General features: G+C 35.3%; 1 protein-coding gene across 4 annotated transcripts; it reads right to left on the bottom strand.

Annotated features, from left to right (window-relative positions):
• Nucleotides 1-6,045: 6,045 nt before the first annotated feature.
• LOC143580633 (uncharacterized) lies at nucleotides 6,046-12,590 on the bottom strand. Of its 4 annotated transcripts, none has more exons than XR_013143694.1 (8): nucleotides 12,431-12,590; nucleotides 11,831-12,034; nucleotides 11,649-11,717; nucleotides 11,298-11,373; nucleotides 11,156-11,220; nucleotides 10,978-11,065; nucleotides 6,761-7,035; nucleotides 6,046-6,730 (listed from the first exon to the last, which is right to left on the bottom strand). XR_013143694.1 is itself a non-coding variant. In XM_077063606.1 (7 exons), the coding sequence occupies exons 2-6, from the start codon at nucleotides 11,999-12,001 to the stop codon at nucleotides 10,985-10,987; spliced, it is 462 nt and encodes a 153-aa protein (XP_076919721.1). In that variant the 5' UTR covers nucleotides 12,002-12,034; nucleotides 12,411-12,584; the 3' UTR covers nucleotides 6,748-7,035; nucleotides 10,978-10,984. The 4 variants fall into 4 exon arrangements, 1 of the variants encoding a protein (XP_076919721.1); XR_013143692.1 differs by having other exon boundaries at nucleotides 12,411-12,584; XR_013143693.1 differs by having other exon boundaries at nucleotides 6,761-7,032; nucleotides 12,411-12,584.

The raw sequence follows: 12,590 nt of genomic DNA, 5'->3' as shown, positions 1-12,590 counted from the left end.
CGAATCTATTCTCAAGAGCATCCCAAAGCTCTCGTGCAGAAGTGTACTTCCTGAATGTATGGAGAATCTCTTGAGGAAGAGCCATAGTAATCGCAGCATGGGCCTTGCTCTCGGCCTCATACATTTTTTTCTCTTGTTCCTCCATCTGGCTGTACTTCTTTACCACATCCCGACCTTCGTGTTCCATTGACGGTGGAATATATCCATCCTGGATGCACACCCACATCTTTGCATCCTGGTATTTAATATACTGAATGAACCTATCCTTCCACGCCACAAAATCGGTTACTTTCAGCAATCTTGGGGCCTTAGTAGCAGATCCCGCTTCGACTTCCATTTTGACTAAGTCTGAGATGTTGATTGATGACATCCTTCTTGAAGACTATTTTTTTTTTTTTTTTTTTTTTTTTTTTTTTTTTTTTTTTTTTTTTAAATTTCCGGGAAATTTTGTCGAAAAAAAAATTTATTTTTGCCAAACTTTTTCTGAGGACTTCCCGACTGATAAAAATGGCTTGGGCAAATTTTCGTGTAAGCGGGCGTTCCAGACTCTTTTTTTTTTTTTTTTTTTTTTTTTTTTTTTTTTTATAACTTCGCCGAGAAGTCAACTTCGCCCAAAGTCAACTTCGCCTGTTCGTAACTTCGCTAAGGCGAACTTATGAGGTAAGCGAAGTTGTGGTTAACTTCGCTAATCCTTATATCTTCGCCGAAACCCTAATCTCCAGTGACGGCAACTTCGCCTGAATTCAGCAACTTCGCCCGATGAACGGTAACTTCGCCCGATGAACACGAAGAACAGTTCAGATCTGAAACTCGGATTTTAACGAGAATTTTGAAGGTTTAAAGGCTTAAACACACTGGTAGGTAGCTTGAATGATTAAACACACCAAAAACTCGTCCCGGTAACACCCGAAATGAGACGAAATCTACACCCGCGTGAAATCCCGAACCTCACAATCGAGCCGATGGCTCTGATACCAATTGTAGGTTCCTGGCCGTGGATCGTATACGGGAAATCTCTAACAACGCAGGTGCGGAATCCCTGCGTATATAGATACGAGCGTAGATATTGTATAGATTGAATACACGAACAATGAACACGAGCTATAAGGTAAACACGTTATATTGAATAACCAAACCCGTGACAGTAGGTCACTGTTACAGAGAACAAAACGAAACAAAACGTAACACCAAAACCCTAACTCACGTTCTCTGCTGAAACGTTCTATTTAAACACGACAACTTCGCCACTGGCGAAGTTGTCAGTAACCTCGCTAGATCAGCAAGTTCGCCATAGCGAACTTGCTGATAACTTCGCTAGTTTACAAAACAAACCATAAACAAACCATTAACTATATTACAGACTCGATAACAAATACTAGACTATGAACTACTGACAAACATGTACCAACAAATACCTCGGCAACCAAGTAACTATAAGACGGGTGCGGGTACAGTGTTAAGGCAAAACCCTTCACATACCTAGCACCCGCAGGGAATTGACGCCAGGAATACCTTGGCAACCAAGTAACCATAAGACGGGTGCGGGTACAGTGTGAAGGCAAAACCCTTCACATACCTAGCACCCGCAGGGAATTGACGCCAGGAATACCTTGGAAGTAAAGTAACCGTAAGACGAGCGCGGGTACAGTGTCAAGGCAAAACCCTTCACATACCTAGCGCTCCGCAGGGAATTGAAACCAAGAAGGATCTTCTGGGCAATGCTTGCGGAAACGGAAATAACATCCCCGCATAGCGGGAACGTCGAGAACTACATTGTTTGAAGCTCCAGGATGGAATTGGTGGTTTTAACATAATTGATCACTATGTTCAAAACTACCAAAACCTCATGGAGAATCCACACAAGTGGGACTCAACGCTCCTGACTTGCGAGGAGGTTACAGACCTACCCGCATCATACCCAAAGATCAAGCAGGAAAGTCGGGAATTTCTGCAAGTGACATAAGGACTTCCGCGGGAAGAATCCCCATGGAAAACCTTAAAACTAAACCCTTTTCAAAACCCTTTGCTTAAGTCCAAAAGTTCACCTCACTTTATTAAACATTCATGAGAAGAACATTGGACTGGGGGGACTTGAAGAGGTAGGTCCCAGCAGAGCCCAGTTGGACCCGCAAGACTCACCTTGAAGAGAGACGTCTGCGCAGAAACCAACTGGATCCGCAGGACCCACCATGCTCAGAGACGTGACGTCCTTACGCGCAGTACGCAAGCTGTTCCCGCAGGAAATGCCTCCCAATGGTGAAGTACTCTGCCTGTTCCCGCAGCTGCGGATACAAGCCATCAGGGAAGGCCACCCGCACAGCAAGGCTACACGCACAAGGCACTTAGCTCTCAATAATTCAGTTGTCACCTGAAGGAATGAGCAAAGCCGGGAACAATCCCGCACAAAGGCGGGAGGGGGAATACTCCCGCCCAAATAAGCCAGTCCGTACGATACGGGAAGATCTTCGGTACTGTACCTGACGAGGTATGGGCAAAAGATCTGACTAAAGATACGACAGCTTATTGACAGCAGTATGGCGAGCAGCATGCTCTTGTACTGTATGTCACTATTAGCCGCTGCCTACTCACCAACTCCTGTCATACCACGTGCATAGCCGGCAGTTGGTGGAAAAGGAATAGTACACAGCAGGCCTGGTCACTGTCAGCCGCTGCCTACCCACCAACTACCAGCATGGCACGTGCGTAGGCCACAGTTGGTAGAACAGGAATACTATTCAGCCGGCTACACCTTCTTGGAAACCTACCTTCGGCTATAAATACCCCAAATGGTATGATCTTATCATCTTATCATCATATACTATCTCGTATTACATATTATACCTGATATCTGCTCTAGCAATCTCTTAATATACATTTATATTCAAGAGCAATCTAGTCTGATTCTCACGCCGGAGGGTGGTCACAAGGAGGAACCCCCCCCCCCCCCCCTTCTCAGTGACGAGCTCACGGTGTCTGTTTTGCAGGTTATCAGAAGAACCATCTTTGCCGGGTCTAACCCCTCGTGGGAAACATCTATTCAACCCCCAGGTTACCCGTAATCTGCCCGGGGTCCGATTAGTGTTTCTTCAGATACATACATATGAAAATGTTTGATCCTTAAGGTTTTCATACTATTTGTTCTACTAGTACTATTTTTAGAGCTTTATAATTGATAGAGATTACCGACGGACATTTGGCTCAATGATATATGGTTGTATGATAGATACTTCCTCCTTTGGTGGTTGAGTGTTCATTTGTTCATGTGGTAGACATGCCATGTGAATTTAACAGTAAATTATTTGTTGTTCAAAAAGAAATACTTGATAGGAGATTAATAAATGGCATTTATTTTTTCAATTTCGACAATTTTCAATTAAGTAAATAATAAAATTATAAAGTTTATTCAACAGATTGAGTTTTTAAAACTATTTTGACAAATATCATTATTATTTAATATCATAAATATTTGTTTTTTCAAAAGTAAAACTACATAATTTTCTCTTTTATATATGCAATAACCAATAAATATATATCTACTAATTAACCTCATATATTTAATACTAGCTTAAGACACGTGTATTATACAAATAATTGATAAAAAAATAATATTTAATAATTAAACCAAATATAAAAAACATTAAACTTATCATACATTGCTAAATGACAAATGTTGTATAATAGTGTCTAAATAAGTTTAATTTTTTAGTTATTTTAGTTTATTTTGGTGGGGTGGTAAAGCGGTTAGGGGTATATAATAGGAGGTCAAGGTTTCAATCTATGTGGAGTTCAACATTTAGCCGGTCGAATAATAATAATAATTAAAAAAATAGTAATTAGTGATTTTAGGGTTTAATTGGTTTAAATTTGGAGGATTAATGTGATAATGAAAATTGATAAAACTTTGTAGGTTTGGATTAAAGATTATAAATTGTTACGCTACATATAAACCACGAGTAACATTGATTAGAAGTAACACTAAGGCTATGTGTTATACAACATTCTCCCAATTTTTCATTATTCATCACGTCAGTGCAATCTTAGCTTTTCCTTTATCATTCAATCTCGTCATTTGACCAATATTATACACCATTCTCCACTATTTAATAACAAAAAGTAATAAAAAGAAAAGGAAAACGAAAAATCTAATTGTAAGAAGGGGTCAATGATTCGCGTAAACCCCCTCATTTGCACCCTGTCACGCGTGACAAGGTGGAGGGGCACGAAGTAACAATAACCTTTCATAGTTTGTTATTAATTATTTACTAAGTCTTTAGATCAGTGGTTACGTTGTTTCCGGTTAGTTACCTTCGAATGTAAGCCTACAAAAGGTATTGCAAGTTTAGAATTATAAATTAAGAAGAAAATTAGCAAAATTTTATTTTTCTTGGAGTCTAACCGGCTCGTATAGTCTATCTATTGGGAGATTAACCATCTCAAATAGGCTTACTATCTCCACGTATGCCACCCCGCGAGGCTCAATGATGTATACCACTGGTTAGTCTAAGAAGGAGAAATTAATAAACATTTTCATTGTTAGAATAATGCAAATGTCTTTTACGTTATAATCACGTTAAGACTTTAACGACGGTCTTAATTTGGTAACTTAATAAGACGGCAGAAAAAACAACCTAGTTATCAGGAAAATTAAAAAGAGAACGACAAGCCTATCACTTTTTTAAATAATAGTGCATGCACCAAGAATATTCATAACCAGTACAAAAGAAATAAATCGTATAAACAAAGAGTAGAATATACGATACTAATATTTAATCCGTGATCCTAACGAGTCCTGATCTCACCCGGTTTTACTGGCTCCTCGCTGTCGTGCCGTTTGGCGGGCGTGGGGGTCGGGTTTTATCCGGTGAATCCCTCAACATGTGGACCGCTAGGGGCTCCGTCCGTCCGGACTAGTGGCCGGCTCGGGCTACCTTTAGCCAATGGGGGCCGCGTACGGGGTACCCGGCGTTACTTAGTTGGCCGTTCAAAAAAAAAAACTCTATATATGACAAAAATAGATAGATAAATATACATGATATTAACTTGATTGGGACAATAATATATATACATGGTATAGATTTAGTTTGTAAACTTCCCTTTGTAGCTCCTGTTTTCGGTTTTGTTGTTAATCTTGGCCTCTACCTACTTGCTTGAGGTTCTCTAATTTTAGTACACACTCCACACTCGCCATTAAATAAAGATTTGGTGAACTTTCAAAGAACATAATTGAGATCCATATATATGAAACATACACACATGACACAACCTTTGATTTCTAAAAAGAAAATAAACTTATTATACAGATAAATTTGAGGCCAATGCAATTATGGATCTTTTTTTGTTTTATTAACAATTCACACCAAATCAAAGTCAAAGTTTACTCTATGTCTATGTGGTATAAAATAACTTAAAAGGTTTTTACCAAGCATAAACAGATTTATGCCAAATTTTGTCAAACCCATATAAACATTTAGGTAAATGAGTTGGAGTCAAGCTTGGTTGGTTTATGGTTGGTCTGTTAACTTTTATGAATTGCAGATTACATTAGTGCCTTTGAATTGGCTGTTTAGTTATTCTCATAAGTTAAACAAGAGGAATAGGTATCATGTACGATAGTTCTAACGCAATTGTAACATGTTTCTATCAATAAATTCTACTAAAAACACCTTAATGCACATTCTGTCATGGATACCTTTAGGTTCACAACCTGTGAACTGATACGTTCAACACGTTAATTACCTGTCAGCGAAACTTGTTCATAATTATGAAAATAAAATCTCATTTATATTCTTTAATATAAATGACGCGATAATATAAAATTTTCCATCTAGTAAGGATTACCATCAATTTAATGTAGGTTTGCTGATATTATGGTTATTTCAGGAACTTATTATTCCATTCAAATCACACAATATGAAAGATGCAACATGTTTCATCAAATATAAGCCGTTCGAAAGAAAAATAATATCTGGCATTTAATCGTTAAAATGTCAAAAGACATGCTAAATTGTCAATGAAAAATGAAATTTGTTAGAAATATACATCGCCACCATAAATGCATGCAAATTTAAATCATTTCGAATACCACTACTACACACAATCAAGTCTTGTTTGTAGGGTTTCATGGATGATGGAACTTTTGACAAAGTGAGAAAACAGAAAGCATCTTAAAGAACATGTTCGACATTATAAAATGCACGAGCTAGTAAAATACTTGTTTGGCGGGCATAACTATTTAAAAGATGTTATTAAAAACAGGTTTGATCTCATAGTGATAACCATATATGGGGCTAGTCTACTCTTCCTAAGACGGATATTTACCTAGAGAATGATTCATGGTAATACTGTAATACAAGCCTAAGACCAACAATTATGAGGCCCAAAAATATCTAAAAACATGTCTAGTCAGTTGGCACATCAAAACGCTCATTATAGACCAAAAACTCACCTAATAAGAAAAACCTAAAAACACCAAATAAACATCGTCAAATCATCACCGTCATTGTAATTATTAAAAGTACTAGCGGGGCTACCAAACTCGGTTTTTTCTTATTATTCCGCAAAAACAAATGCTCAAAAATGAGCTCCAAATGAAAAACTGCCCTCCATGGCCCCCTTTTTCTTTAGTAGTACATGGCTACAGGTAGGCCGGAGGTCAAAAATAGGCCATTGCTAATGGCATAAGGCTATAATGCGATGTAATTGAATATCAAACATTCAAACAAAGTAGTTACTCCCTCCGAACATTTAAACAAAAGTTGACTGAATACAGATATTTAACCAAAAATATAAAATATTGAAAATGATATGTTCAAAATGAGTAAATCCAACAAAACAGATCTCTGCAATATTCATGTTTAATCTCAATCTCCGTCCTCAATGGGAATAGTCTTAAGTGTTTTCTTTTCGATAATAAAAACTCTATGAAACTAACCATATAATAGTCGAAACTGAGAATATCATTACCACCTTTATTTTCTTCAACCTCTTAACCAAATCTTCTAGTTGAAAACCATTAACGATATTCTTGCAAGTCTACTGCATAAATTAATAACTTTATTGTCTTGTCTTCAAAGTAAACACGAACAGTTCAACAGTTGATATTGAGTTACCCAAACTTCAGAAGAAATCAATATACACACTTGCATTTGCTTTATTTATTTCTATCTTGTAAAGATTAAAAACTCCAGAATTTTCACTCAATCTTTGATTTCCATAATTATCTAAAGTACTTTATTTTGATGATCTAAAATTAACGCCACATAAAAAAGGGCATACTTATTGGTTAAACTATTTCAACATTCATCAAATACTGTTTGCATAGACTCACCTACTTATTCTCTGGCTCATCTAACATTTTTGTTATAGTGGCCATGTATTGTGCAGATCTTACTAAATAACAAATTTTGTTCACTAAACATCAAATTAGAGACCACATACTTAAACCCTGAAGTTTTCTTAGTCACGATAAAAATATCCACCGTAATAATAATAAAAGAATATCGTTATTAAACAAAAAAAACTAAAAAAAAAAAAAAAAAAAAAACTAAAAACGCCCTGCTTGCGGTGCGCGCATATAATGTATATATGTGTGAACCCTCGGGTGGGCAAAAGTAAAAGTGCACTAATTTTGACGTTATTTTACTAATCTCGTGAAAATAACGTTAAAAGTGGCGGAAGGTTAATCAGGCATCATGTGGTGGCGTTGATAGCCGAAAGACAAGGGCACATGCACCAATCAGCCGGTGTCCCTGATGATTGAGTGCTATGTGCCTTATGTCCAAGGCTTGATGCAAAACTACTATCGAGCCGGGGGTCTCACCGGAAGCAGCCTCTCTATCCCTATGGGATAGAGGTAAGACTGTCTACATCTTACCCTCCTCAGACCCTACCATAGCATTGCTATTGGTGGGATATACTGAGTACGATGATGATGATGATGATGAAACAAAAAAACTAAAAAACACTAATGTGTTCTCATAATCAACTTTATTGTCATACTCAACACTATTTCACTATGAAAGTAGGATCTGTAACTGAAGGCCACATCAGAAAAGTACATCAATAAGAAAAACAAATAACATGTTATGATATTAGCTTTATATCAAAAGTACATATATGAAACAAAACATAGCATACTTAAAACAAAGAATACCTTTAAAACAATCTTTCCAACATCAAGAGTAACTGAGTAACATTCATCGAATCATGGGGTGGATATCAAGATATGGTTTCAATTTGCAAAGTATATCTTTTTTCTCAATACTTTTTGAGGCCCAGAAGATGGTCTGTAATACGTTACAATGTTTCAAATTCTACTACTGGACTCAACTTGTTCTTCAAAACCATCGTTGGCAACAAGATCTATAATATGAGCACTAGAGACAAAATGGAACCCTTAAGAATTTGTTTGAAATGAATTGCTCCGTAAATTGATGAAGCGTCATCTACGATTATTGTAAAAATTCTATTAATGCCACATCCTTGTAAGCATCGATAAACTAATTTTGTTTATCATATCGCTATTATGATTTAAAGTTTTATAAAAGTTCAATTTACTAGAAGACACATATATATAATATAATTCCGAACAGACATTCATGTGTTCATCTAAGAGATACATCATGATCTTTTGAAAATATTTCATTAATTGTTTTTTCTCTTCTTCATGGAATTCTCTAAGCCCCTGATTTTCAAACACACGAAAGGTTGATTATCTTTTGTGCGTGTCTAGACAAAGAAAATTTCTACACTTTTCTAGGCTAAACTTTTGAGAAACCAAGCCACCACAACCGAGCTTCAGACTTTTAGGCATAAAACTTGATATACGTATTTATATTAAGTTTTAAGCCTAGAAGTTCGAAGGACGGTTAAGGTAGTTTGGCTACTCACACATTTAGCCAAGAGAAGTGAAATCTCCTTGCTTTGATGTGCATAAAAGACAGTTGACCATTTAGTGTAGTTAAAGATGAGGGACTTAGAGAATTCATATGGGAGTTATATCCAGTGTTTAATATTGTCTAGATCAAACAATTGCAAGGGATTGTTGGTCAATATACGAAGAGGAAAAAAATTAATAAAATCTTTTAAAAGATCATAATGTACACCTACTACCAACACATGGTTGTCTATTCAAAATTTTAATTATATGTCTTACAACAAATCCTGTTGACCGATGATTGGTTTTGAGAAAAAAAAATTGTAAACTTTCGCCAAATTTTAAATCATAACAACGAATAATAATGAAAGTTAGTTTATTAATGAGGTATTACTAGAGTTCCCACAACAAATGTAGATATTTCTTCATCAATGACATTTTAAGAAAATGCTTAAAGATTCATATTTTGTTTTGGATCGTAAGTATTTTCATTTAAGATGTAATGCTCATATTATAAATCATATTGTTAAAGATGGTTTAAAAAAAAAGTTGATTCCAAAAGATTTCCAAAAATTAAAAAAAATGGTATTAAGGAAGAGCATATAAATTTCAAAAGGAATTGAGAAACCAGATCTTGTTGTCAAATCCAAATGGAATTTAGTGTTCTTAATGTTAGAAAAGACGTTTAAGTTTTCATGATAGGTATTTTTCTAGTATGCAATGTTTTGTTTCATGATCATATGTTTTATCATTTATAGACTTCTTGTTGTGAATTCCAATCATAAATCCTACTTTCATAGTAAATTTGAGCATGACCAGGGCGGTACAAGAAACAAAAAGAATGATTAGAGTTATGGACACATGTGAAGCGGATTAGGAGAATGTGTGGTCTTTTACTTTATTCTAGATTTATATTTTGAGTTTAATAACTATATGTTTTATTTTATTCGTTTGTTTAAATAGATTATTTAGGAAGTATTGTTGGTTTTTTTATGCGACTAAGAATATCTCAGTATTTAAGTATGTATGCACGTGACCTCAAATTTGCTGTGCAGTGAGCTTTGCACAATGCAACTATAACGAAATTTCAAGTTGTATGTGGCAGTAATGCCATTTTTAGTATCTAATTGTATTACTTCAGTTATTGTGTAAGCCATGATCTAAGGTAAAATTTTCAAAAAGGAAAAACTAAGTAAATCAAGGATCAAGTGAAATGAAGCATGGAGTGGTTTGATTATTATGAGAATAGATAAAGCCAAAAAAAAACGAGAAGAAGAAGAAGAGTATAGTGTATACTTCAAACACTAATTTGATTGATGACAAATGTTTGATAATAGACTTGGTTGATAAATTGTGTGATGGGAGCTAAAAAAAACAATTAAAAAAAGGGATAATGTATTTGATGTCTTAGGTTGGAGAAGACTAAAAAAAAGCTTTGGGAATTTCAATCTTAGTTGTTGCATACAAGTCCGTGTTTAGTACCAGGGTGAGCAATAAATATAAAAGCTTTTTTACTTAGAAAATCGTTGAGTCATTGATTTGTGTACAAGATTGATTACGGGCTACACCACACGAACGCATTTGCTACAATATCTTGTTTACAAAATACGAATGAAAGATTTGATCAAGAACTTGAAGAAAGTAGAAAATGCTTATAATATTGCCATGTTGAAGATGGAAGCTAAGAGCATGAAGCAAAAACGAGCAGATGAATGTCAAAAAAATGGCCAAGAACAAACTCAAAGGTACCAAAGGACTTCAATCCGTGACATGGAAATAAATGGAATATTTACAAAAACCTTAATCTATACAATCTGTCTCAAAATATTAAGCCAAAAGAGTGACCAAGTGAACTCGCTACAACATCAACACTATGGAAAAGAAAAACGAAGTGTATACTTGAATAGACTAGAAATAGCATCACGTGTAATTGAAAATAGAAATGACATTAAAATGGTATTTAAAAGATGTTGAAAGAGAGTTGCATGAATTATAAAAGGCAAAATTAATAGTATTTGAAAAACTAATTAGGTACCATGTTTCAGAAGTTATATCATAGAGCAATGACTACATATATGAACTTGATAGTGAATGTATCTAACCTCTTCCCTATGAAGTTACTGCTTGAGGTTTTGACTTTGTGTACCCAAGAGAGATTAGCTTTTGTATCAGCTTCTTTTCAGCATGTGCCTAAAATGCCAAACAAGACGTCTAGGTTAATTAAACAAACTAAAAATACATTAAAGCATAAAAAGATCCAAATGAAAGAGATAGAGAGACCTCGAGCATGGGGCTATCTTTTGGAATATTACATGCTAACGTTACAAGGACACCGGTCTTCAAAACTACAAAAAGTGTCCATGTTAGCACGTAAACAATGAGCACAAAATGTAATATAACTTTATTAGAATATAAAGTGTACCTATTCGACGAGCAATACCAGATCCTGTATTATCAGAGGTTCCACCAAGCAAGGAAGTCACGCTCACAATGTTATTCTGAAAATAACCAACCAAGTCAAATACCTTTTTTATCTGGGCGGAACTAAAAAAATAATCATTAAAAAAATATAAATACAAAAGATCTTTGTGACAGCTTGGAAACAATATTTGGATATTTGTTCATAGTTTTACGTCATTATTGTTCAAAATAGCAGCCATCTTTCAGATTTCAAGTAAAGTACGTACATCCGTCACATGGACGGTGTTAACATTTATACAACCTTACTTGAACAGCAAAAGATAAAACATAAAAACTCAAGGGTAAAACTCACTGGTCTTGTGGATGCAGCAGCATATAGAGATCCAAATCTAGCAGTTTGACAACCGATCCACGCATATATCTACAATCAAAATTAGTATTAGCAGAACTCCTCAAGAACACTGTATTATAAAAGGCAACAAGCTGCCTTAATCAATTTACATACAAAAACCAGTAACATTACTGAAAACAAACCTGTTTGGAGAAACAGATAATTTGAAAATGGACTGGAATGTCGTTAAAGCTGTCAGAGAAACATGTAATCTTAATACTATCTTCTTCTTTAATCCCCAAATTCTCGACTTCATGAACAATATTATCAGCGGAACTTGATTTTATGGTCGAAGTATGCGAGTCAACATCCATAGTTGAGATTTTAGTATAGCTAGGGTTTTGTATCTATAAAATTCAACAGAGAAAAAACATTTTGTTACAAATAAACTCATCTAGATTAAAAATTAGACGATTATCACAAGCGACTAAAATAATCAAGCATAAACATGTCTAATATTAACAAGAGATTAAACAGATACTTTATACAAATAAATTAACTAATAATATTCTATATTAGAGTGTGTAAACCTAAATTCTGCGATGTAAAGCTGTAAAATAAGATAAAACTAAATTCGAAGCAAAAGGCATTCAGATTAGTGAAAATTAGAGATCAATTGAACGAATCAGTCAAGTACATATTCAGGTTAGCATCAAATAACTAACTAAATGAGACATTAATCAATATTTTCAGGAAGCAGAATCAAAATTGAGAAGTCGTTACCGTTGTATTTGAAGTCAAACGGAGTCGTAAGAGGTGGTGATTTGTTCCGGCGGCGAGGTCACCAGATTTCCTTTAAACGGAGTTCGGTGGTATGAGGCAAGCTTCAGAGACAAGTTTGAGAAAACGAAGGTCCGGGTCGACTTACCCGGATCTCAAGATCCGAGTGTTTGTACGAATAGT

The sequence above is a fragment of the Bidens hawaiensis genome, unplaced genomic scaffold (genome assembly GCF_021521415.1).
Source record: "Bidens hawaiensis isolate Kalapana, Puna unplaced genomic scaffold, B.hawaiensis_p1.1 tig00001511_1, whole genome shotgun sequence".
In the NCBI taxonomy this organism is placed as follows: Eukaryota; Viridiplantae; Streptophyta; class Magnoliopsida; order Asterales; family Asteraceae; genus Bidens; species Bidens hawaiensis.
Note: the sequence above shows the minus strand (reverse complement) of the source record. Positions and strands in the feature narration are given on the sequence as shown.